The sequence below is a fragment of the Malaya genurostris genome, chromosome 2, assembly GCF_030247185.1.
Source record: "Malaya genurostris strain Urasoe2022 chromosome 2, Malgen_1.1, whole genome shotgun sequence".
Classification (NCBI taxonomy): Eukaryota; Metazoa; Arthropoda; class Insecta; order Diptera; family Culicidae; genus Malaya; species Malaya genurostris.
Window position 1 is genome coordinate 207,215,215 of NC_080571.1, and position 27,669 is coordinate 207,242,883.

At 38.9% G+C, this 27,669-nt stretch overlaps 1 protein-coding gene across 3 annotated transcripts; it reads right to left on the reverse strand.

The window, feature by feature from the left end:
• Nucleotides 1-732: 732 nt before the first annotated feature.
• Nucleotides 733-27,340, reverse strand: LOC131427267 (mitochondrial Rho GTPase). 3 transcript variants are annotated; one of them, XM_058590290.1, is made up of 9 exons: nucleotides 26,994-27,340; nucleotides 26,855-26,935; nucleotides 26,499-26,789; nucleotides 26,198-26,403; nucleotides 25,983-26,135; nucleotides 25,140-25,928; nucleotides 24,674-25,080; nucleotides 12,144-12,206; nucleotides 734-1,693 (listed from the first exon to the last, which is right to left on the reverse strand). In XM_058590290.1, exons 3-9 carry the CDS (start codon nucleotides 26,695-26,697, stop codon nucleotides 1,564-1,566), a joined length of 1,947 nt encoding a protein of 648 aa, XP_058446273.1. In that variant the 5' UTR covers nucleotides 26,698-26,789; nucleotides 26,855-26,935; nucleotides 26,994-27,340; the 3' UTR covers nucleotides 734-1,563. The 3 variants fall into 3 exon arrangements, with proteins under 3 accessions (XP_058446274.1, XP_058446273.1, XP_058446272.1); XM_058590289.1 differs by having other exon boundaries at nucleotides 26,855-27,340; XM_058590291.1 differs by lacking the exon at nucleotides 12,144-12,206 and having other exon boundaries at nucleotides 733-1,693; nucleotides 26,855-27,340.
• Between the last annotated feature and the right edge of the window lie 329 nt (nucleotides 27,341-27,669).

Consider the following 27,669-nt stretch of genomic DNA (forward strand, 5'->3'; position numbering starts at 1 on the left):
ACAGGTTAACATCGTTGAATTTTGGGGCGGCAAATTCACAGTACCCGTCGTTTGAGCATCTTTTGTTTCGCGGAGCAATATTATTCAATAAATAGAACTCTCACTACTAAACACATACTTGTCACACCTGCATTATCACTCAAAATAACTATTTCAACCAAATTTTTACCTATACGTATCAAACAACACATTGAACTTATACTTTTTTGAGAGCAGCACCAGGACACCGCATCGCACTCCCAGTGATGCCAACTCTCCTCCACTTGTAGCTGTCTTTAATGCTACATAAAAAATCTTGCATTAAAACTTTAAACTCGACGAAAGTTTACTGACTGTCGAAATTGACACCAGCGGAGAAACTCAGAGACGCATATTGTCAGGAAATCATGCTTATTTTGGACTTCACAGGACGCTTCGATCGAGCAAAGATAGCCGTCGCCCAAAGTTTCAGCAAAACTGATTAGACCGGATATTCTCTACGGGCACGAATCCTGGACAATGCTTGTGCACGATCAACGTACACTGGGTGTTTTCGAGCGGAAAGTGTTGCGAACCATCAATGTCGGAGTACGGATGGATGACGAATGAGTTGCTGGGAGGACAAACCCTCATCTAAACGGCCAAGGTCGAGCGTTTACGGTAGGCTTTGGTATGGTATGATATTCCACGCAAGTTACGGAAATAAGTGTTTTCGGATATGAACAAGAAAATACACAAAATTATTCATTTATTTGTTTTGAACTAATTACATATGGTATTTATTAGACTATGATGTTTGTATGTATTTAGTACGAAAGTTAGATATCTGGAGCATATCTCAGAAAAAAGTCTTGTAGAACTGAACTAATAACGCAAAGCAGTAATCCTATTGAAGAAATTAATGTCATTTTCACCTGAAAAAGAAACTAACCAAGTTTTTAACCTAGATTATTTGAAACCATTTCTAGGTTAGAACCGATGGTTTGGAAATTGGCTCGGGCATGAACTTGATCTTTATATTAGGAAACTCAGTTTTGCAACAACAAAAAATCAAAGTAACCAATCCGAGCTCGTTTCTGGGTCCTCTCAAGCGAATACGTCATTGGTAGTATATTTGAATATTGCACCAGAAAAATTACGTAGCGATAAGGGTTTAAACTAAATATTGATGCATCGGAAAACTAAAGTGAAACCGCTTATATGCTAACGATAGCCCATTATCAAGAAGTGCACAGCTTATAAACTTTGGGATTTGAAAACATCAACTTTCTTCGGCTATACGCGATCTAGAGTTTGGAAACGCCTTACAAGCTGCGCTACATATTTACAGTACTTCTACGTGTTGATAAACGAGGCAAGATGTGCCACGATAAATTTCACCCCACGCTCGCAGTTTATTACAATATGGAGTAAATTTGTAACGCTTGATTTTTTTTTCTAAGGAACAGCCTGTCAATATCTACGCGGACAAACGCTCAGAAGTACACGTTTCCTTAAGCCTATTTAATTCGAATATTGCGCTTCCAGCAAAGCGAACAGAGGACCTTTTGCAGGTGCGATAGGAGCCGGTCTTCGAGTGTCGATTCATCTCGAGTGAGAGCCCGAGAAGGCTTTGGCTACGAAAAATCCAACGATGGTCACTGCTGCTATACCTAGGCCGGCCTTCCACCAGAGAAGCGGATCGCTGGAGATGAGTCCGAATTGCTTTAAGTGACTGAAAGTATACGGAAAGCTTGTGAGAGTCCAGAAATTGTTTGATATACACTCAGACAAAATGAGTAGTGAAAATCACAACGCAAATCTGATGATGCATCAAAAATCACCATTTCGAAAAACTAATATTAAAAATATACTTCTATTATAATGTTTATAATTTTGCAATATACATCTCATCTATCAATATTATAGTTTTCTTACGAGCAGCTTATGAATCGCACATTATATGAGAGAAGTTATGTTTGTCATAGAAATTTCGCACAATGTTCCATAAAAATTCGTATAAATTTCATAACGCTTTTTATTGTAATTCCAATTTCCGTGATTTCATAGGACGGTCTTATGATTCGCATACGATAGTCTTGTGGCGGAAAACCAAACGATATCATTATGAAATTTCATATATTTTTTGCCTGAGTATAGATAATTTTATCTCAATAAACAAATTCTCAGAAGATTCATTTTCCTCAGAATGAATCATTTCTCTGGAAAGTACTTTGACGAAGTCTAACCTTATAGTGTTCTAGTATGTTCCAATGCATTCCTAGAGCATTCTAGCATAAATCAGATAAACATAGATTTCCCATTGTACGGAAATACTAACAGCGCTTCTAGTGAGAAACGGCTGTACTTTTTTCTATCAGCTACTGTGGTTGTTTTTAATGCGCAGGCAACTTTGTACATGCATTTTAGGAGCATTTTTAGTTTAATGCTGAGATTCGTATTCCAATGGAATAGAATGTCAAATAAGTTTTAGGAATCGATTATCGGTTCTTAGAAGCGTCGAATTGTTGAAATTTTTCTATGCTAATCAAGTTTGAGTGCATTTTGCATTTCTGTTATTGAATATTATCGAATACTGGTTCAGTGCAAACGGCGCACAAACAAAATTGTTGAACTAGTTATCTCACTAGTATCTCGTGAACACGGTGCCAACTAAATCGATACTCTCTTTAAATACTTTATCATTACACGTTTACAGTAAAACAGGCGGGACTGAAGAGAGTAAAATAATCGCTCGGCCGTCGAGCTGCACAACGTGTGAATTAAATCTGTACTGACAATAACAATTAAGGCCATCGTCCAGGTACCATGCGCGGGTGGTTTTAGGAAATTTTCGATAGAAATTTTGAAAAATTTGCCAAAACCAAAAACATACAGATCTTTGAAAAGCTTTTATCTATCTGCAGGGCAAAAATGGCTGAAAAATTCGGAGGATTTTCCGAGTCTTACCAAAAATATCTCTGAAAATGAGTGTTTTTGTGATCTTTCACAATTATCTAGAAAAATAATGCGATGATATATATATATATATATATATATATATATATATATATATATATATATATATATATATATATATATATATATATATATATATATATATATATATATTTTTTTTTTTTTTTCAAATAAACCTTCTGATGGCTACAAAGATTACATTTGGACACATTTTTGGAAAACAGAATATCAACGAATTTCAAAAATTTCAACAAAATCGGTTATATGAAATTAGTTGATTTTCCATGAAAAGCGTGAAAAGGTTCTCCAAAAATGTGTCGGAATGTGATCCTTGTAGCCAGCATCAGGTTTATTTGAAAAATAAAGATTTCATACCATCGAATTATTTTTTCAAATAATTGTGAAAAATCACAAAAAAAAACTAATTTTTTCAGAGATATTTTTGATAAGACTAGGGAAATCCTCCGAATTTTGCAGCCCTACAGATAAATAATAGCTTTTCAAAATTTCCATCGAAAATTTCCTAAAACCACCCGCGCGCAAGGTACTTGGACGATGGCCTTGACTGAATGAAAAGGTTCTTTTTAAATACTGCGTTGTAAACTATACGTTTACACCTAATAAGGCGGTAAAAATGGTAGTAAAACAGTATGAGAACAACGAATAATTATTTAGGAGCGATTTCAAATTCATAGCAGAACCGAATTGCTAAATTTCTTCCATGTTCACCAAATTCGTGTGCATTTTTCTTGAATGCGAAGTTTCTCATGCTGAGCTATGTTGTTATTTTCGAGAAAACTCGAGATATTCGCGATCAAAACTTATCATTAATGTCGTTTTTCACTAAAAAAACACTGGTGGCGTGGATTGCTCTGGTTTTGTACTTTCGAGCAGAAATGCAACATTCTGACGGTGTTTCATTGCCATTTTTGCTCGAAAGTGCAAAACCAGAGCAATCCACGTCACCAGTGTTTTTTAATGAAAAACGGCATAAGACTAATAGCGTTTTCGTTTTTGAACCTACACAAGGGCGACTCTGACTCCGAGTAAATCGAGCACGTGGTACGCGCCCTAAACAACTCATAAAAAAAAGAAACAAACTCGCATGGATGTCGTTTTCAGAGCGAAACTACGCGATTGGACCCCAGGTTGCTAAAACCAACATCTCAAAATTTGTTTGGGCGACTCTGAGTCAGCTCTCGGGCTGCTCTGATTAATGAACGAAAACGTATTACGCAAGAAAAAAATTAATTCATAGTGAAATGTATGTTTAAAAAATAAAAACGTTGATCACTAGAACTAGAAGTGAATTTTTTTTTATTTTTTTTTATATCATTTATTTTACCCCGTCTTCAACCATTTTTGTCGTTCCCCGGGGATAATCTAGAAGTGAAATGAAAATATCAGAGAGCATAAATTTTGATCCATAGAATCCATGGTCGTACATTCAAATTTGTCCTGAAATAAATCAGTGTCCACCACAAGTTCGGATAAAAGGGACTGATTTGATTTAAGCAGCTTTTGAAGTTCATGAGTAAATTTCTGAGCAGTCAGTTTTTCAAGTAATTATCAACACATGAAAGTTCGCTCGACGCAACCGAACAAACTTTTAAGCTACTTCCCCAGCTTCTATAAAGCAAGAAAGTTCACGCGGAACTTGCTCTGTAATTCAAACTGTCAACATTTACCACGAGTTTCCAAAAGCAGTGAGAACTTGTACTTTCAGGTTCTCAAAAGTTCCGCGTGTACTTTTAAGTACAAGCAGCAAGAAAGTGGACGTTTTATGTAATTGTGGAACTGTTTGCTTGGGGTTCCGCTATTTAGCGTTCAATGTTTAAATTTAATTTCTAAAAAAAAATAACTCTATGTCACAATTAGTCACAAAATTAGAAACCCCCCCTAAAAATTACTTAACCATTTTAATCACTACCTCCTCCTACTTCAGTAACTTTTTTAATTTTGTTGGTGTAATGGTGCCTTCTACATCATTGGGAACACTAAACATTTTGTATAGCATAATAAAACAGTCAATAAAATTAAAATTTTCGATTTAAATTTGTTAGAATCCATGTTAGAATTCATTTCTGAAAACATTTCTCGATGAGAAATTGTTTCGTTTTGTTCTGTCGTGAAGTACAATTTGTTTTAATCTTCGTTCGTTACCGAAACAACATGTCGTTACAATGCTCCAGCTTCAGATGCCGTTGATACTATAGTTTATATATATTTGGTTTTCTAAGGTATTCTGACGTCAATGTTGTTGGTTCATCAGCTACTGCAATTGAAAGCCTGTTTCAATTCACCTGTTGTTACATGTAAAATACTGTGAAATTCTTTGGAGAATTTATATTTACATTAAAGACTCTTAAATTGAAATTCATGTATTGAACCGAACTGAAAATTAATGAGAATTAGCTACAATTTAAGAACATGTTGGGTATCGAAAACCAAAGTAGTTAATGGTACATTGGTTAGTCGTCAGCAAAACAAGAACAGGGCATAATTTCAGATCTTACTCGAATGGAAATTTTCTAGCCAATCGCACTCACAAACTCACGAGTCGCTTTGAAGTTTTTCTTAAGGAACAACAATTTTGCCTAGAACAGTATGAAGAAAGTTATTGTATAGAAAAGGAAGCTTGGAAATCTTTTCCTCAGTTTTCTCAATGGCCTATACCTTCTTATGTGACATTCGGCTAGAACACAAGGATTTCGCCTAATACGCTTGTCACAAACAATTATCAGCTGACCACATACATACTGTTATGACTACATGTCATTGGTTAACTGCTGCTGTAGCTGTTGCACTTTGCATTAGACTACCTAGAGAAAACGAACCTACTACTAGAGATATGTACACATGGAAATAAAGAACACGTATCATAAAGTGCTAAGTGTTTTATTGTTAAAGGCATAACAATTTGGCGACGAGGATGGCCAAATAACAGAAAAATAGTTCAGAAAGTATGATTCTGCCGAAAAACAGTGTAAAACCCACGAAAAGAATTCTTAAATGAAGAAAAATTTAATTTTCACTTCGATGAACGCCGACTATAAAAGCTAGGAAGCAGAGCTGCCAGTGTTCAAATGTAGTGTCGAACAGAATGAGGTGGTAAACCCATTGGAATCGAACTAAACACAGAAAAAAGCAGTTGCGAACAAAACAATCATTGTAGAAGTGCGCGAAACAGACGATTCTGTCTGGAGAGTTTAAGTGAAATCATTGAAAAGTGAAAATGGAGGTGAATTCGATGAAACCGTTTGACATCAGTGACATCTCGTCGATTGGCAACCGGTGGACCAAATGGAAGCGATCATTGGAACTGTTCATGGAAGTAAACAATGTCGTTTTGCCAACGCGGAAGAAGGTATTCTTGCTTCACTATGCTGGTTCGGATGTTCAGGACATCTTTTACAGCCTTCCTGGACATGATGCTGATTTACCGCTAGGTGTAAATGCATACAATCATGCGGTTCGTTTATTGGATGCCTACTTTGCACCGCTAACATCCATTCCATATGAGCGCCATTTGTTCCGCCAAATTCGTCAGCAAGAAAATGAAACGTTCGATAAATTTGTCTCTCGCTTACGTGAACAAGGTGGCATATGTGACTATGGAGCGTGTTTGGAGCTGCGCATAACTGAACAGATTTTTGACAATTGTTTTCTTAGAAGTCTCCGTGAATCTATTTTAAAGAAGAAGTTGCTAACACTTAATGAGATTATCGATGAAGCACGATTGTTGGAAACCCTAAACAAAAATCGTGAGACCGTCCAACAAACTCAAATTGACGTTAATCGAGTGAAGGAAGGAGAAAATAGCGGATCATGCTTTCGATGTGGCATGTCCGGGCATTTTGCAAGCAATCCGAAATGTCCTGCCAAGAACAAAATATGTGAGAGGTGTAAAATCGTCGGACATTTCAAAAAGATGTGTCGTACTAAAGAAGCGAAATACAAGAAGAAGGAAAAATTCAAGAAAAAAATTAGGCAGTTGGACGAAACCGATTCTGAAGACGACGAAGACCAAACTGAAGTTGAAGGTGGTCAATCATCGGATGAAAGCGAATGCACACATCAAGCAAATCAAGTGCAAACAATACGGAAACACATCTTTGCAATCCATTCAGACAAAAGTGTGAAGATCAATTGTGCCGTAGGTGGGGTAAAGCTTTCGTGGATTGTGGACTCAGGTGCTGGAGTGAATGTAATCAACGAGGCAAGCTGGAAATTTAAAAAAAAACACCAGTGCAAGGTTAGCTATGAGTCAACGGACGTACGGAAGAAACTTGTTGCGTACGGTGATCACAAATTGAAAGTGAAAGGCGTTTTCAAGGCAGATTTCTCGACAAAGTTTAAAACAATCCATGATGAAATATACGTAATCCAAGGAGCTGGTAGCAACCTGCTGGGCAGAAAAACGGCCATGGAACTCGGAATTTTGGAAATAAAATCAGATCTGGCAGAAATAAAATCGAAACCTGTGAGGCCACTCGGAAAATTTAAAGATTTGGAGGTAAAGTTAAACATCAACAAAAAAATACAGCCAGTTCATCAATCCTGTCGGCGTACCCCGATCCCATTACAGGGATTGGTGGAAAATGAATTAAAGAACTTGATGGACCAAGATGTCATCGAATTAGCTCCATCGAAGGTGTCATGGGTTTCTCCGCTCGTAGTTAGACCTAAAAACGGCGGAAAGGAAGTACGTATTTGTGTAGATATGAGATCGGCAAACAAAGCAATCATTCCTGATTGTCACCCCCTACCTACTTTTGACGGAATAATGCCTTACCTGAATGGATGTCGGGTATTCTCGAAGCTTGATCTTCGGAAGGCATTTCACCAAATCGAACTGTCACCGGAATCCCGGGAAATAACAACATTTGTGACTCATTCAGCTTTTTATCGTTACAAAAGACTGATGTTCGGGATGAATTGTGCCTCCGAAATATTTCAACGCGAAATGGAGCGCATTCTCAAAGGTTTGAAAGGAGTACGAAACTTTATTGACGATGTGCTGATTTACGGAAGAACGGTACAAGAACATGATCGTCATCTTGCAGCAGTTCGTCGTAGATTCGCGGAACACGGAATTGAGTTGAACGAGGAAAAGTGTCAGATTAGAAAGAAGAGTGTTACATTCATGGGTCACGAGCTATCCCCCGAAGGTATCTTACCGATGGAAGACAAACTCGGCGCTATTCGAAGGTTCCGGAAACCGGACAATATATCGGAAATGCGTTCATTTCTGGGACTCGTTACATATGTAGGAAAATTCATTCCCAACCTATCAGCCATAACTGCGCCACTACGACAAATGATCAAGAAAGGAACAAAGTACGAATGGTCGACGGATAAAACAAGGGCATTCGAAAAAGTGAAGGCAGCTATATCGGACCCCCAACATCTGGGGTATTACAACCCAAATAATTCAACATTAGTGATCACAGATGCAAGCAGTGTAGCAGTAGGTGCAGTATTGGTGCAGCTGGAGAAAGGTATTCCCCGAGCAATTTCCTATGCCAGCAAGAGTTTGAGTCCAACAGAGAAACGTTACTTTCCTCTCGAACGGGAGGCTCTAGCAATCGTTTGGGCTTTGGAGAAATTCGAAGTTTACCTCAGAGGATTGAAGTTTACCCTCGTTACGGATCATCAACCGCTAGAAACATTATTCGGAGAGAAGTCAGTCCCGAGTGCCAGAATCGAACGATGGGTCCTCAAACTGCAATCTTTCAGGTTCTCAATAGTCTACGTACCAGGGAAACTAAACATTGCTGACCCCTTGTCGAGACTGTGCCGTGATATTCCCAGCAAAAGTTTCGACAAAGGCGTGGATGAAATGCTGTGCTCAATTGTGGAATCTGGACGTCCTGCAGCTATAACGATGACGGACATAATCCAAGCTTCGGAGATAGACAATGAAATTTTACATGTCAAGAGAGCACTGTATTCCGAAAGATGGACACAAGAATTGCAGAAATACAAAGCTTTCAAAAACGAACTGAGCTGCATACGTGATGTTCTGTTGCGAGTAAATAAAATCGTTGTTCCAGTAAAACTAAGAAGCAGAGTTCTGGAATTGGGACATACTGGACATCCAGGATGTGGAAAAATGAAGCGAAGAATTCGTGCATCCCTCTGGTGGCCGGGCGTAGATTCGGAAGTTGAAAAATTCTGTAAATCATGTTTGGAGTGTCAGGCCGTAGGCAGAAATCCTGTTCCAGAACCACTTCACATACGAAATTTGCCATCCAAACCGTGGAGTTATCTGTGTGCAGATATAGTGGGACCTTTGCCCTGTGGTAAATCTATTCTCGTGGTGATAGACTACTACAGTCGCTATCAAGTAGTTGAGGTCGTCACGAAAGTAACATCATCAGAACTCATCAAGCGGTTTCGCAGAATCTTTACTGAATTGGGACGACCGGATGTCTTGGCCACGGATAACGCAACTTATTTTAGCAGCACCGAATTCAAGGATTGTTTCGTAGATATGGGTGTCAAACTAACAAAGACCACACCCTATTGGCCGAGAGCAAACGGAGAGGTGGAGAGGCGAAATAGATCTCTGTTAAAAATCTTACGGATCAGTAACATGAAACATACCAACTGGATGGACGATCTACAAGATTATCTATACATGTATTCTGCTACACCACACTCAATCACAGGAGTTTCGCCAGCCGAGTTGATGTTTGGGAGACGGTTCAAGGATGTTTTTCCACATTTCGATGAAGACAAACTACTCGACGATGAAATTCGTGATCGCGATAAACTTGCAAAGCAGTATAGTAAGGATTATTACGATGATAGAAATTCAGCTAAGGAATTGAACGTGGAGGTGGGTAGCAGTGTCCTGATGAAGAATATGATACGGGAAAACAAACTGACTCCACTTTTTGATCCCACACCGGCGGAGGTAATCGACGTCCAGGGTAATGCTGCCACGATCCGAACACCTGAAGGGCAAGAATATCGTAGAAATTGTGCACATCTGAAACTAATACCAATGGAATTGAACGCGGAAAATTCAAAGAATCAAGCAGAGAACCACGATCAACTTCAGAAGGAGAGAGTAGCAGAAGGAGACAGCCTTCCTACGATGTCTACACGTTCCAGAAGAACGACGAAGAAACCGAAGCGGTATGACGATTACTCATTGGATTAGTATCAGATTATGGAAGTTGAAGGAATGAAATGTTTTGTTTTATGAGTAAAGAGGAATTGTTATGACTACATGTCATTGGTTAACTGCTGCTGTAGCTGTTGCACTTTGCATTAGACTACCTAGAGAAAACGAACCTACTACTAGAGATATGTACACATGGAAATAAAGAACACGTATCATAAAGTGCTAAGTGTTTTATTGTTAAAGGCATAACACATACTATTACCAAAAACTTGTACACAAAAGCATAGCGAAAAATTGAAAAAAACCCTCAATCCTACCGCTTTTCCTCCGGTCCAAGTAACTTCAGTACTTCTTAGAGAGCCATCAACAGCAATGAAACTAACGTAGAACAAGTTACGCCAGTTCAAGCTAATAACAAACAGCAATAACGATGTTCCCGCTAACAACAGCGACGGGGTGCAATCAGTGAATCATTACTTTCCCTTCATTCGCTGGATAACATCTCTTCAAAAAAGAAGATAATGCAATCCAGCTTTAAAAAATAATCTCATTATATAACGGTCACGTTATATTTAGGATCAAATAAATAAAAAAAACGGGCATTTCTAGTCATTCCGAAGTTTCGGAAATCTTAGACAGATTTGAATCAATTCAATAGCAGTAATTATGCTACCCCACATACTTCCTTTCATTTTAATATAAGTTTGTTAAAATCAGTCCGGTCATCTGCGGGAAATCAATATGAGTTCTTTACTACACACTTGGCAAATTTCGCAGAATCCGATAATTTTGTACCGAACATTCAACAGCTGAACGCTCGGTAATAAGTTCGGTAATTGAATTGATTACCGATCGTGCGGTAATTGCTGAACTGTCAAACAACTACCGTAAACTGTAAACCAAATGGATCTAACTGATTGTTCGGTAATTTTTTGTTTTGTTTTATTTTCCTTTGGTTAAAATTCTTTTATTTTCGGATTTTAGAAAACTACACATATTCACAAAAACGAATGAAGAAATTTCCAACCTGCTATGGTTTTATTCCACGAAAAAAGGATCAAATGTTCCGGCTGACCGGAATTATGAGCACCTTCCAAAACACTGCACAATCCGTCGAGTCCACCAGAAATTACCCTTGAACGATTTGTGTAGGCAGCAAGTGGACAAGTGACACAAAATTATTTTCTGCCTATAAGGAAACAAAAAGTTTTTAGTGGTTCTAATGTTTTAAAAACTTTAGCACCTGTACCTCAATCCAGTCGATGAACTCTACAAGATTGTTTTCGTTTGATTAATAAAAAGACACTTACTGAAAATTTGATCAACTGTTTGACAGTTAGTCTTCACGACAATCAGTATTTACAGAAGTTCGGTTATTGGAAGATTATTTTACCATAAGGACCAGGCGCGTACACAGGGGGGGGGTTTAGGGGTTCAAACCCTCCCCCCTCCCCCCGAAACAAAAAATTATAACCCATGGGAAACAGGATTTTTTCCGGATACTGGTAACAAACTTAAAGCATGACATAATTTATGTATGACACCTAGTAAATGTTTTCTGCCAGAAGATTTCATCTTCCAAACGTTACTCAGGGGGATGACATATCTGGAAAGGAGTTCTGGACTGTGGTTTCATAAGAAATCATCTAAAACCTGTAAGAAAACCATGCTGGAGCTAGGGCGTTATTTTAAAACTATAACATTAGATGGGTATGTAATGAACTTCTAAGCAGCCATCCATCAAATGATATTCTTGTGTTCGTTCGAAGCGTTATAACAAAAATCACACTACATATAGGTACATTACACCTTAGAAATATGTTTACAAAGCAAAAGCCAACTAAATAGCCCATCTAATGTATAAGCATGCCTCTAACCTGATTAGTAGAAGCTTTTTATCCCTTAAAAATAATTATAAGTGCTACTAACGAATTGATTAATAAAACCACCAAAAACCTCAAAGATCTTTTGTTAGTAGGAGACAGCAATATATACTAATACAGTATGGATGATGTGTCACACTATGCACGGTTGTTAAATACAATCTTGTTACAGTACAAAAAAAACTTACGTTTGCTCCCATAGTTGTACCAATCTATGTTTATAGAAAAGAATCCACGCGGCTTGAAAACGACTAGGGTAAAGAAAAAAAGTGCGCTTAGACAATTGACGCTACTGTAGACTAAACACTAAATACAGGTTTTTACTACTGGACCGTTAGAAATCTAACGATCGTTGAATCTACAGTACAAACAAATTTGAAAAAAAAAACTGTCAAATCGTGTCAAACCACGAAGGAAGCATCTTTCGCTCTAGGAAGGTATAGATTAATTTTATTCCGTGTATATTTTTTGTTTATTGCCTGGGTGAGTGAGTATGAAAGTTCGTAGTGGAAAATTACACAAGTACCCTGAATGTGTATGGAAAAATCCTGAGCATTACATTTGGTAGTAAAGGTGTATTTTGTGTGTGGGATAACTATCATTATGATCATCGAACTGTCCAAGTCACTTTTAGTGTTTTGTTCAGTAATCTTGGACCAGATCGACGACAATCTAGAACCAGAGCGACGACATATCCGTAATGTTGGCAACAACTCAAAACATTTATTCCGAGATGTTGGTAGTTGCGTTAGCTTTACATTGCATTCGATAGGTCGTTTGTTGGTTTGGAACGATATTGTCCAAATGTGGAACGTTGCTGCTCAAAGCCGTCGTCATTCTAGTTTTAGGCCCTTCAGCGTGATGTGGACAGCCTACTAAAAGTACCAATCATCGAGTGGTGGATAAATTTGCACGGATTACACTTTTCTTCTTCCTTAAGGATCAAGCGTAAACCAAGTTAACTTGTGTTGGTAATTTGTGTATTGCATACATTTTATTTGGTACGTATGCCATAGATCTATGTGCTCATATATGCAGTGCACCGAGTTTATCAAAGTGGATTGCACGAGAGTTTCAAACAATCTTTTTTAGCAATAATTTATTCTCAAATGAATGTTAAGCTTGACTTTTTGGATGAAATATCAGTTTTGATCAATTTTCCACCAACGTTTGATGGAAAATTGCTTACATTTTATGAATGTAGATATTAATTCCCTAATAAAAAAGTTAGCAACACTGCTTCAATGCATTTGCATTAGATTGCACTACACATAATAAACAAAACTTAATATTTTCTGTTACAAAAGCAGTTTTCCGGAAAAATAAATAGTTTTACGACAACATTCCATATCCATTGCCTTTCGTGTGTTAAATTAAAGGTTTCTTCATTACGGGTTTACTTATAGAAGGTACGTAAATCTTTATATTGCAATAATTTCTGCAAGAGGAAATCCATATAGGAATGTGTTTGTTGCTAATCAAATGTGTCAGTGGAAGTAAGCTGAAACTGAAATTATTTTTCTCGAGCAATTTTAAGGAAAACGGAAGTGTTTTAGACTAAGATTTTCGCTTTTCTGGAATTGCAATTTAAAACAGTATGAACCGATTGGTTTATTTTTCAACCATATGGAAGATTTATTGAGTAAAATCAGGAAAAGAAGCGCCGGAATTTGTTTTTACGCACACATTGTTGGCATTACTCGTAGGCTTGCAAAGAGTCTTGCTCCTTAAACCATTGTTTCGTGTTGAAACTGCGCTTTGAAGTCACAATCGCTGTTGCTAAAGAGCGTGTTTCGGAGGATCCGGAATTGTCGAATCGCCTGCGCGCATCTCAATTAAACCTCTGCCCGGCAAGCAAAGGAAAATTTTTGCGAAAAGACATTGCTCTACATCGTTCACATATAGCGTCGAATACTCGCTTAGTTGGCATTAGATAAGTTGATCGAAGATCCGCTTTTGTCGTGAATACGACTTACTTTACTATGGGGTGCCTTTTCAAAATTAGCCATATGGAAGAATGGGCAGAACTTAATCGTGAATATCTCGACTTGTATTAATGGTAGCAACATAATTCTTTCACCATTTCATCAAAAATATGATCAGGAATTTAGAATAATATTTTGAACAGTGTGAGATAACCACAAACAACTCAAAAATTAAGTTTTCTCAAAATTTCAAAATAATGCGGAAAACTCTTTACTTTCGCTTGGGTTTTTCGCGCAAGGACGACGATTTTGAGGTAGTCAGGCACATATCTTCAACTGAATGCGTATAAAAGGGGAACCGTGGTGAAAATCGATCATTTCTTTTCGTGCGTTCGATGGGAGCAGACGTCGTGGGAGTTAAACCTTCAACCAGCAGCGACGGAGAGGGCGCCTTTTGCGTGGTTAAAACCTCAAACGCTCAGGTAGCAACTTTCATTCGCTTGCTGGCCTTCAAGGCGAGCAGACTGCCATCGCGAGAGTTAAACCATCAACCAGCAGCGACGGAGAGAGCGCCTTTTGCGTGGTTAAAACCTCAAACGCTCAGGTAGCAACTTACATTCGCTTGCTGGCCTTCAAGGCGAGCAGACTGCCATCGCGAGAGTTAAACCATCAACCAGCAGCGACGGAGAGAGCGCCTTTTGCGTGGTTAAAACCTCAAACGCTCAGGTAGCAACTTTCATTCGCTTGCTGGCCTTCAAGGCGAGCAGACTGCCATCGCGAGAGTTAAACCATCAACCAGCAGCGACGGAGAGAGCGCCTTTTGCGTGGTTAAAACCTCAAACGCTCAGGTAGCAACTTTCATTCGCTTGCTGGCCTTCAAGGCGAGCAGACTGCCATCGCGAGAGTTAAACCATCAACCAGCAGCGACGGAGAGAGCGCCTTTTGCGTGGTTAAAACCTCAAACGCTCAGGTAGCAACTTTCATTCGCTTGCTGGCCTTCAAGGCGAGCAGACTGCCATCACGAGAGTTAAACCATCAACCAGCAGCGACGGAGAGAGCGCCTTTTGCGTGGTTAAAACCTCAAACGCTCAGGTAGCAACTTTCATTCGCTTGCTGGCCTTCAAGGCGAGCAGACTGCCATCGCGAGAGTTAAACCATCAACCAGCAGCGACGGAGAGAGCGCCTTTTGCGTGGTTAAAACCTCAAACGCTCAGGTAGCAACTTTCATTCGCTTGCTGGCCTTCAAGGCGAGCAGACTGCCATCACGAGAGTTAAACCATCAACCAGCAGCGACGGAGAGAGCGCCTTTTGCGTGGTTAAAACCTCAAACGCTCAGGTAGCAACTTTCATTCGCTTGCTGGCCTTCAAGGCGAGCAGACTGCCATCGCGAGAGTTAAACCATCAACCAGCAGCGACGGAGAGAGCGCCTTTTGCGTGGTTAAAAGCACAAACGCTCAGGTAGCAACTTTCATTCGCTTGCTGGCCTTCAAGGCGAGCAGACTGCCATCGCGAGAGTTAAACCATCAACCAGCAGCGACGGAGAGAGCGCCTTTTGCGTGGTTAAAACCTCAAACGCTCAGGTAGCAACTTTCATTCGCTTGCTGGCCTTCAAGGCGAGCAGACTGCCATCACGAGAGTTAAACCATCAACCAGCAGCGACGGAGAGAGCGCCTTTTGCGTGGTTAAAACCTTAAACGCTCAGGTAGCAACTTTCATTCGCTTGCTGGCCTTCAAGGCGAGCAGACTGCCATCACGAGAGTTAAACCATCAACCAGCAGCGACGGAGAGAGCGCCTTTTGCGTGGTTAAAACCTCAAACGCTCAGGTAGCAACTTTCATTCGCTTGCTGGCCTTCAAGGCGAGCAGACTGCCATCGCGAGAGTTAAACCATCAACCAGCAGCGACGGAGAGAGCGCCTTTTGCGTGGTTAAAACCTCAAACGCTCAGGTAGCAACTTTCATTCGCTTGCTGGCCTTCAAGGCGAGCAGACTGCCATCGCGAGAGTTAAACCATCAACCAGCAGCGACGGAGAGAGCGCCTTTTGCGTGGTTAAAAGCACAAACGCTCAGGTAGCAACTTTCATTCGCTTGCTGGCCTTCAAGGCGAGCAGACTGCCATCGCGAGAGTTAAACCATCAACCAGCAGCGACGGAGAGAGCGCCTTCTGCGTGGTTAAAACCTCAAACGCTCAGGTAGCAACCTTCATTCGCTTGCTGGCCTTCAAGGCGAGCAGACTGCCATCACGAGAGTTAAACCATCAGCGACGGAGAGAGCACCTGCCATCATTTGGTTTTCGGTAATCATAACGAGAAGTTCAATTTTCAGATTGTAGTTCCGCAATATAGGTTTAGAATTCAGAGCCTGCGTGCTGAAACTGGATTCTGGAACTGTATTCCGGAACTAATTTGAGTTTCGAAATTGCATTTCTAGAATTGAAACTGGATTCTGAGTCTGTTATTGATTCTAAATTTAGTTCTTGAACTCAGGATCCAGTTATTTATTCCAGACTTCTTCTATTCGGTTCTTTTTAGAACCATAATGATACTCCTAAAGAATTATGCGGAAATTTACTTTACTGTACTCTATAAAACCCATTCTGGTAGTCATGGCGAAAAATCGTCTTCATGTTTTAGAGCTTAGTTCTGGAATATGGGTTTAGAATTCAGAGTCTGCGTGCTGAACTAACTAAAATCGTCACCATTTTTTATTATAAAGAACTATACTGCTTATTTCATAGTATTTAAGTGCGTTTCAGAATGTTTAATGTAACTAATCTGTAATTTAGTCTAGGCGCATCGTTTAAATTTCTAGTAATGGAAGAGGGGAAAGTTGCACAATTCAAACAATCGATGAACTACCAATTCGAATTCGGAAGCATAAATAAATCGTGTCATATTCGTATTCACGACATCCAGTTATGTCTCTGACATTACACACCCGTACTTTTTTACCGCAAAGTTGTATTTACCGACGAAGCGTATTTTGGGCTCAATAGGTTTGTAAACAAACAAAATTGCCGTTTTTTTTTTAGCGAGAGCAATCCTGAAATTATATTCAGATAGTAGTTGTCTTGAATGGATTTGTAGCTTTTTAACAAAGGGACGGTCTCAACGGTCGCAAAAATAGAGTTTTGATGTCGATTATGTCGTTTTGGGTTTGTAGATTTTACTTAAAGAAACTATCAAAATGCTGCCGGGTTTCATTTCTGACATTCAGAAGGATCAAACTGTAGAATTCTCTACGACATTAAACACTGTTCGGAACATTTTTCTCGAACACGATGCGGCAAAATAATAGCTAACGTTCGTTTGGTATAAATTTCGCATAGCGAAAAGTGCGCAAACCTTCGATTTGCAAAGAAGCAATCTTATTAGCTCTTTAGATACCATATAGAGCCATTAAAACGGCTGATTTTGTATAAGTTTCTCAATTGTTGTCCACTTTTCGTTTCATTTTTCTCCAATGCAAACGACTGTCAGCAAGATTATGCAATCACTTTTGTTTGAAGCGGGTTTGAGTCGGGTTCGGGTTAAAAATTGCAAATTTTATTTATTTTAAAAAATGAAATGAAAGGTTTATGTCGACAAGAAAACATTTGTGGCTCTTTTAAAACATATATATTTCGTAAATTGTAGTTTTTGACTTTACTGAGCCATTTTTATTATTTATCCGTATCTGTTCCGGAGAAGAAACGAGATCAAAAAACGCTAGAAAATATATCGAAATAGTAGTCTTCAATAAGACTAAAAGTTGATATGCCTCTAGCCTCGAGTGTTGGGAATTGAAAATCTTCGACAGTGGCTTGTTTATTTATTTATTGTAAAATGTGGTCTAATATTACGTAATGATTAATTCTAATATTACGTAAGGGGGACGGGTATAGCGTGATGGGTAAGTCGATGCCTATCACGCAGCCCACCTGGGTTCGATCCCCAACCCCGCACATAGGGTCAGAAAGCTTTTCTGGCCCGAAGAGGTGAATGACCTTAAGGTTAAAACCTCTATAATTGATACAAAAAAAAAAATATTACGTAAGAAATTGGCCCTTGTTTTATGCCGTGAAAGATTGAAGTCGAACTCGGACGACACTCAATTGAATGAACGTTGTAAGCCGATAATCGCACCGTTGATCCCGTAGTTAGTGCGGCGTAAAGGAAGTCGAAGAAATGCGTTGTTGCGAAGAGCTCGAGGACGAACATTTATGTTGACTTCACGGAGCAAAGTGGGGCAGTCGATCCTATCGTTCAAAACATCTGCTATCATTAAAGCACGCGTTAGCTCCCGTCTTACTTGCAGTGTTTCTAGGCCAATTAGCAATCCGCGACTTTCATAGCTCGGTAGTTGATGAAGATTGGTCCAAGGTAAACGGCGAAGAGCGAATCGAACGATTCTACGTTGAATCGACACTGTACCGTTGAATAACTGTACCACTTGTATCCACTTGTACTTGCAGAATTCCGTGTCCGAACCCGGCGAAAGACCATAGTAAGGTTAAAACCGGGTATAAATAAACTTTAAATTAATAATAATAAATTCCGTGTCCGAGACGCGAGCAAACAACCGAAACACAAGAGCTGCGCTACGAGCGAGGACGAAGCATACGACTAGCTTGAGTTTGTCTTTGAGAAGACCATGATTTGGCAAGCGATTCGCAGTTGTGGCCTGAAAACGAAATCATTCATCTTCGACGAGGACATGCCAAGTTTACATCGCGAATGTTAAAAAAAGTGTGTTGACATTTATCTGCAAGCAGATTTTGTTCCCAAGCTGACGAATCCTCCAAATTACCCGCAATTTCTACCAATCCAAAATACGATTTCAAAGCAGTGATTTCGAAGAATCGGTGAGGCAGTCAAGGGCATCCACCAATTGCGGGCCAAAGTGGAAGAAATAAGCGTGAAGAAATAATAGGTAGGTAGATCTTTGCTCGATCGAAAGTGCTATTGGAGGTTCTCTACTTTTTGGACACATCACAGATTATTCCTTGTCTTGTAAGGTGAACCATTCACCACATTACACTTCGTCTTTGACTCATTCGTGCGTAGCAGTTTATGTCGGACTGCTAGTGCATTCTGACGGCTCAATATAAACCGCTAGGCAGACGAAAAGTTAATGCTGCTTGCAAAACTTTTTCATTCTATTACACCGAAGTGTAATGTCTAAACTGACGTCTCAGCCGAAACAAGTTTCGGCTTGCTAACCGTACAGATTGTGTTAGTTTGAAGCAGGGGTGCAAATAAGCAAATTTGTTGATTCACAGTAAATAAAAATAGTCAGTATCTTTTCATATCACATATTTATTGTAGATATTATGATGAATTTTGATACGAATGATTTTTGATAAGATAAATTTTGGCTTTACTTAGAACTTGAAAATGTCTTCATCGTTATCAGTATCACTGTCTGATTCGGAATGAACATTTCAACAAAGTTAGGTTCGTTTTAACTTCATTGTGTTTAATAAACAGAGTTTGAAGCTCAAATGGCTGTCACTTACGGTTCCGGAAATATAATGGTATAAGTGACGTAAACGTCAAAACTGATTACCGTTCAATTTTCTCGGATATGGATTATCCGATATCAATAATTTTAGGCTCGCTAGGTGAGTTTATTTCGTCGGTCGCATCAAAATTGCATGCTTCGTGATGTATTTGAATTTTATCCAGTAATACAGTCGTGGTGGAGTAATATCATCAATACAAACAGCTGATAATATGGATATACGTACTGTGATGAATAATAAGTATAATGATAAGAAAAACATGTCCAATCACAAAGCGTGCTACATAGCTGATTAATATTACCCTATTTAGCTTGAATATCATACACATAAGTAACATTGAACTGCATCAATATTAACGAAGACTCAATACGGACGGCAATTGTAGCAATGAAAGCCTCAAATTCTCCAGGCCCTGGCGGAATACCGGCAGTTATTCTTAAAAAGTGCTCGCGTGGAGTAATCGCTACCCTCTGCAAATTATTTCGAATGTCTCTCGCTACAGAAGTTTTACCCAATTTATGGAAAGCTTCCTTTATGTTCCCAGTCCACAAGAAAGGCGATAAAAAGGATAAAAACAACTAACGCGGTATCACTTCCCTTAGCGCTATACCAAAGCTGATTGATGCAATGTTAAACGGTTTACAAACGGACGTTATCTATACAGATCTTTCCTCCGCTTTCGATATAATCAACCACGACATCACGGCTGCTAAATTGGACAGACTTGAATTCAGTTCGAACATTCTTCGTTGGTTGCAGTCGTAACTTAGGAATCGTCGTTTAGCAGTTAAAATTGACGATCATACTTCCGGAGAGTTCCTCGCACCATTCGGAATACCACACACACTTTGAAAATTTCGCAGTATTCGGTAATTTTTTACCGAATTTTCAACAGCTGAACGTTCGGTAATCAGTTCGGTAATTGAATTGATTACCGATCGTTCGGTAATTGCTGAACTGTCAAACAACTACCGTACACTGTAAACCAAATGGATCTAACAGATTGTTCGGTAATTTTTGTTTGTTTGTTTTCCTTTGGTTAAAATTCTGGATTTTCAAATTTCAAAAAACAACACATATTCACAAAAACGAATGGAGAAAATGGTTTTATTCGACGAGAAATTTTAAAAGTGTCAGATGTTCCGACTGACCGGAATTATGAGCGCCTTCCAACACACAGCACAATCCATCGAGTTCAACAAAAATTACCCTTGAACGATTTGTGTTGGCAGCAAGTGGACAAGTGATTCAAAATTATTTTCTGCCTATAAGTAAACAAAAAGCTGTTAGTGGCTCTAATGTCTTAAAAACTTTTATCACCTGTACCTCAATCCATTCGATGAACCCTTGAACATTTTTTTCGTTTGGTTAATGAAAAGACACTCACTGAATATTTTAATAACTGTTTGACAGTTAATTTCATGACAATCAGTTTTCACAGAAGTTCGGTTATTGGAAGATAACTTTACCAAACGGACAGTATGATTTTTACCGTATTTGGCGACTATTCAGGTTTACCGTATCAATTGTATATCTAATACAGAATTCTGTAATGAAAATTTACGTTAAACTGATCGTTCGGTGAACATTTGCATAATTGTTGTAAAATAAAACCCATGTACCGAAATATCGGTTATTTCTATAGATTACCGAAAGATCTCGTCAAAAATATTACCGAACAAAGGAATTAAATCTTAGTGTGCAGGGAAGTCATCTCGGACCGTTAATATTTTTACTGTTCAATGATGTCAATTTTGCCTTGGAAGGTCCTCGTTATCGTTTGCTGATGATGTCAAGATCTATCACATCATCCGCAACTTAGAAGACGCAGCCTTTCTCCAGCGGCAATTGTCAATTATCGCAGATTGGTGTAAAATTAACCGTATGATTGAAAATCCAGACAAGTGCTCGGCCATTACGTTTACGAGGAGAAAATGCCATTGCATGTAGAATACTTTCTGGATGGATCCTTGATTGGAAGATCGACGCTAAGGATCTTGGCGTCCATCTCGATGAACAACTTACATTCAAGCATCACATCAGTTACATTGTAGCTAAAGCTTCCCGTAGCATAGGATTCTTAACGAGAATTACTAAGCACTTTACAGACATATACTGTCTAAAATCGCTTTACTGCTCGCTTGTTCGCTGAACTCTCGAATATTGCTCGGCAGTTTGGAACCCATGCTAACTGAACGGTGCTCATAGAATTGAGGGAATACAGCGGAGATTTGTTCGCTTCGCTCTTCGCCTATTGCCGTGGACCAATCCTCATCAACTGCCTAGTTATGAAAGTCGCGGGTTATTAATCGGTCTCGACACATTACAAGTGCGACGAGAATTACCACGCGCTTTGATAATAGCAGATATATTCAACGGTAGGATCGACTGTTTTGCTCAACGAAGTTAATATTAATGTGCGACCCAGAGCTCTCCGCAACAGTGCTTTTCTTCGACTTCCTATACGACGTACCAACTATGGCACAAACGGTTCTATTATTGGTTTACAGAGATCGTTCAACCGTGTTTCATCTGGGTATGATTTTAATGTGTCACGAAGCAGAATACGTACAAATTTTCTGAATATTATTAGGAATTATCATTAGGACCAAACTGTGTCTGTTGATTGTAAATAAATAAATAAACAGGAGTGCAGGATTTTGCTACGCTAAGCAAACCCACCATTCAAACGCTACGCCGAATGTTGCGCTTCTGTTACTGATATAAATCAAATTCATGTCAAATAGCGTTCTATTGGTTTTAAATTTAATAGTACATAAACATCATCATCAGCATCAACCAGCTGGAAGTAAAAGAAAGTCTTTTGTCGTTATAATCACTAAAGTAAAGTAAAGTAAAGTTCAAGAATTCAAGGATATTTTACATAAGCGGGTACCGCTTTCTAATTAGATGCAAAAATTTGAAAAAATGATGCTTAAACTGTTCGAAGATTCTTAGCAAAACGTTCTATCAAATGAGCCTAAAAATCAAACTCGCCATATTTTTTTATACATTCCCGATTCTGTTTATATATTCCACATAGAAGGTAATTTGAAATGTATGTTTGGGATCAGCTTGGAGGTTTATAACCTTTTTGTGTTCATTTATATCAGGTTGCAAAAGTCTGTATATCCGAAAAAAATCTGCAGTTGCCAAGTATGTCTTTATTTCTGTATAAAGTATGATACGCTAAACTGACTTGGCGAATTTCAAAAGTCTGTAAATTTTGACGAAAGTCGGCGAAAAACTAGATTTTCAAAAGTCTGCACAACAAAAAATGTCTGTCTGATTTACAGACATATCTGCAGATCTGGCATCTCTGATTTATAAGCCAGTTTTATTTTTTTTGTTGAGTTTTTCTTGATCCGGAGAGATGAATAACCAGGTCTCATAATTCTGGAATTGCAGAATCGGATCTGAATGAAATTCAATTATTAATATTATTTTTTTAAATCTAAGTTCGTGAAAATCGATCCTTATCCGTTACATTTTGCAGTTATAGACCGCTATAATTTTAGATTTTTACATCGTGATTCAAATGCGGCCTAATACACATATTCAAGTTAACATGAATTGACCTTAATGGCACAATAATTTCCAAAGCTTTTCATCAAAACATCTTTATGTGTGATACTGTTTGAAACATAGTAGATTTCAAAAAGTGATTGAGCGTTATATGAACGGCTGATAAGTGCAACTTATCGTTGAAACCCCCCCAATAATTCTTTTGAATACGAAACCCGAATTAATTTTGTGTGTACCAGAACCGGACTTAAACTTTCCAGAGCAGAAAACATTTAAAGCCTTTTTTAGTGCAAGAACCGGGCAAAAAACTTTAAATGGGATAACCGGATAAAATCTTAGTCGGTACTTTCAGAGCAAATGTGTTGATTTTTGTATGGAAACTTTCTACGTGTTTCCCTCGGCTGAGGGATTCATTCAACATATTGAATGTTATGTACCTAATACCTAACAGATTCAAAGTCGTTTGCTGTATTAATTAAACGTATGCACAACGAGTTCGATAATATATGTCTATTAAAATATTTTTCGGAATCAAAATTCATTAAAGTGTAAAAAAAATACTCCAATTTCTACTATATTTAATACTAGATCATATTTGAACGGTTTTTATGTATGACCACGCAAACAATTTTAAATGAATTTTAAAGTGGTGTTGAGCAAGATCGCACCAGGATTTTCATGAATTAGACAAAAAACTTTAGAATGATTTAATAGCTACAGATACTTTTTCCCGCTTTTGAAAACCTAATTTTCAACAATTGTGCGATACGTCAAAGAAAAAAATTAAACAAGTCTCAGAAAACACAACTGCCAAAAAATGTAGGGTTTAATAGTCTTTCAAAATTGTACAAATGTTATACTGTGGGGACTTATCGGAGAGTTAATTAACACAGGTTGCGACGCCTTTTCTATGGTCTGCTTACTTTCAGCGCGTATACATAAGGTCTGCTGCTACTCTGTGTAATCCACAATTTAAAAAATAATCGCAATTCTAGTTTTGTTTTTTTTTTAATTCACGGTATTCGGTTTTTTGATTCACAATCGGAACTCTGGATTCACATTTTCGTGCGCAAAATGGGCTTACTTTCACCTCTGGTTTGAAGGGAGGGGAAAATATTTTTTTATCCTCAAATTTACGCTAGGTGCACATACCCGACGAAACGTACAGCCAAATCAAAATGGGTATGTGCACTTAGCATCATAATCAAATAAAAATTTCTGGGTAAAACTGTTTTTCTCCTTCAAATCACCGAGTCATGTTGCCAGAATGTCGGATAACAACCCGGTTAAAATGACCCTGGACAATGATCCGACTGGTATAAGATGAAAAGGCATGCAGGATCGATCAAGTTGATCTGAGAGCTCTTCACTGCTACCGAGGCTTGGAGCGAATAGATATGAATCGGATTGAATGGAGACGCCTCCAATATTTCAGTAGAGAGCCGCGTGCCCTACGACGCAAGGGGATAGACCATGTAATATTTTGTAGTTTGATCGATCAGTCAAATAAATGGGAAATATTATTCTCTAGAACCACCAACAACTTAGACTTTGTTGATTACATATTTAACGGCAGCACAACTGGTAAATGTTACGTATCAGCAAACGTTCTAAATTCTATCATACCCACTATCACCCAGGTCAATTCCAATACCAGGCCAGGAGAGCGTGACACACGTGCAAACAAATACTAACAAATAAACTCCTACTAATAAAAAATCTAATGTCGAAACCAAACATTTTTTGCTGATTCCTTTCATTACTTACGGGAATGCCGCCATCGTTGCCAATTTTGTATAGATATCTCTTTTGTTGTGCTTCACACTGAAGTACTGTGGTGAGAGTAGCTTATATTTGTAACAGAAGTCCGGTGCCTGCAACAGATACTCCTGTCTAATTTCCTCTGTGTCAGCCTTGGCGCCCACGACCAATACGGGAATTTTGCTCTCGGCAAAGTATTTGATGTATATCCGAGCGATGTACTCAAAAGATTTAGGATCGCTTATGTCGTAAACCAAACAGGCCACATCGCAGTTGACTTCGCTGGGTTGCAACGGATCCAGTACCTGCCGGACATCTATGTCCCGAAGAACCAGATACTTTTCCTGGCCGTACACCTGAACAGTGTTAATAGCGAACTGGTTAGAGCCGCGTATCTCTTTATCCGTAAGTTTCTGGGGAAAAAATAAAATGAATCTATTATGTATTACTCTAGAAACAAATGAAGACCTACTCTCATATCATCAGCTAAGAATGCTCGACAGAAGGCGGTTTTGCCTGATCCCTTAGGGCCAATCACGTGGCACATATAGACTGATCGACTGTTTTGTTTCTTCGCAAGATCAATCCTTCGTTCCCTCGTGATATGTATTGCAGCCAATTGCGATTCATTTTCGTGCACGTTGAATCCTAAGTACGCCAAATACTCGAGCGTCCTGTTCAGATCAACCAAGGTCATCAAAGTCCAGCGACACATCCACCCATGCAGTGTTGGCCATCCATTCTCATTGGTTGGAACCGTTCGCTTGATATCTGTCGAAAAAGGAGGACAAGGGCAAGCACTGAAAACTATTCGGAACTCTTCCGGTGACAAAGCACCATCGCCATCACGGTCGCTTCTCTCGAAAAGCGATATCAGAAACTGCTGTCCCCGATGGGATAGTTCTGTACTGCTTCCGGGAGGAATTTTTACTGTCGGATTCAGATAATCTCGGCTTATTTCAAGGCTTTCATTGTAACCAAAACGTCGCAACACCGCCCACGTAGTCTCGTTTCTCCCCCGTTGGATGAATAAGCAGTGCAGAAAAAGGAAGCCCTTGAGCGTGACAGAATCGTTTCGAATGCCATCAGGTGTGTTTTTCATTAATACGGCTTTAACTTCATCCAGCACTTGCGGCTGAAGCGGAGCGTTGAAACAACGGCGCTGGAAGTGATTCAACTCGTAGTCATTGAGTAAACCGTCGCCGTCTATGTCGCATACTTTGAATATCCGTATCAATGCTTTTTTGCATGGTTCAGTAAGCTGGAATGAAGTCTTTATCAAAATAAACACATTACAAAGACCACGATGACTTACGTCTTGATCTTCCATAATATAGAGGGGTGCTGTTGGATGTAGAACTGCCTTCTGTGCATAGTAAAACATTTCCGATATATTATGAAGCGTTTTAGCTGAGCACTCGACACAGCTTTCCACCTCAGGAAAATCTTCCATAATAGATAACACATGCTAAAAATTAACAAGAGGAAAATTTGTTCAATTTCATATTGCCAATAACAGCCTTCACTTACATCAATGGTCGAGTAGTCGATCAGGTCGATTTTGTTTCCCACAAGTACAACAGGTTTCCGCTGATCTCCGGAGAACTCCCGAATCACAGGTAACCAATGCGAGGTGATGCGATCCAGCGATTCATCGCATTCTACTGAGTAGACTATGCAAACAACGTGCGCCTTTTGTATTTCTTCCGAGAGCACTTCATCAGATTGCTCGGTAGCTGATTTGAATTCCCAAAATTAAAAAAACGAAAATCGTATTTATAAAAAAATTTAATCTTCCAGTCCCAGGTTGTAAATAGAACCACAAACTTACCACAATAGTCTACGATGTTGGTCGGAACCTGTTCCGGTGTGACATCCGCCGGGATGGTAATTTCTTCCGCTTTGGTTGGAACATCTTCCGGAAATTCTTCACTGACAAGTGATAGAATCAGCGATGTTTTGCCGACACCTTGATCGCCAACCAGCAGTATACGGACGTGTCGTCTGTGCGACGAAGACCACGCCACCATGTCGGTACTCTGAGTCTCTACGTTGTCTTTAAAAAATTTGTACTTACATTTATAGCCGAAACGACAGAATACATGAAATGTGCGAGTTATTTCTGCGATAAGATAATGAGTGAGAATGGAAAAAAACTTACACAATCGATAGTCGATCTTTTCTTACCACTAGCAAAGGTTTAGACATAAGACCTTTCTTCGATTAAAAACAATCAACTAGACTGACTCCCACGATCTTGTTTAGCGTCTATCCGTTGGGGGTCAATATTTGGTATCAGTGGTCTCACAGTAAAAAATCTACATACAATACTTTTTACCGTTTTCTTCTTGTATCTACATAGCGGATTTGTGATTTTCCATTGAGAAATGAATTTTCGTGACAGTGTTTGCCCTTTATGACCGGATCGAAATACTTCTTGATTATAACACTATTTATATTACGGAATATATTTGCAGAGTACGCACGAGCTCAACAATGCCGAAAGTGCCGGGACATAAGTTTAACTCCCCCACCGAGATTACTTGTTACTAATCCGTTTCTGCGCTTTCTCACTCTAGACTCTAGTTTGTTATGCTCGAGGTAACTGACTGGACACGACTCGAAGTTATGAAACCTTCTTCGCTGTCTTCATTCTGAAAACGCAATGAATGAAAAAAGGGAGGACAAGGAAGAAAGCAAAGAAATATTTGACATTTTTCCCTGGTATATCCCATGCAGCAAAAAAACACTCTACACGAAACAGAATTCATAATATAGATTTTAAAATTAAAATCGTACACACTGAAAATACTTTCACTGTAGAAAAATTATTTTTGTAAGTTTAGCCTGTTACGTCGTTTTCGATTGATGCCAATCCTAATCCAATTTCCACCCTTGTTACTGTTGAACCGTTTGTTTGAAGCCAGTTTCGAACCTTCGTCCGTCGCCATTGAACTAAAATTTGGGTTAGTCGCGAACCTTATTTTTGAAAGTACCTATAA

Bases quoted from the DNA above. Each gene is read 5' to 3' on its own strand.
- LOC131427267 (XM_058590290.1), bottom strand. From the start codon at position 26,697: ATGGTGGCGTGGTCTTCGTCGCACAGACGACACGTCCGTATACTGCTG. The intron at 26,404-26,498 runs GTAAGTTTGTGG...AATTCAAATCAG, and splicing joins CAACATCGTAGACTATTGTG to CTACCGAGCAATCTGATGAA. The intron at 12,207-24,673 runs GTAAGTAATGAA...TCTTTACCCTAG, and splicing joins GCAACGATGGCGGCATTCCC to TCGTTTTCAAGCCGCGTGGA.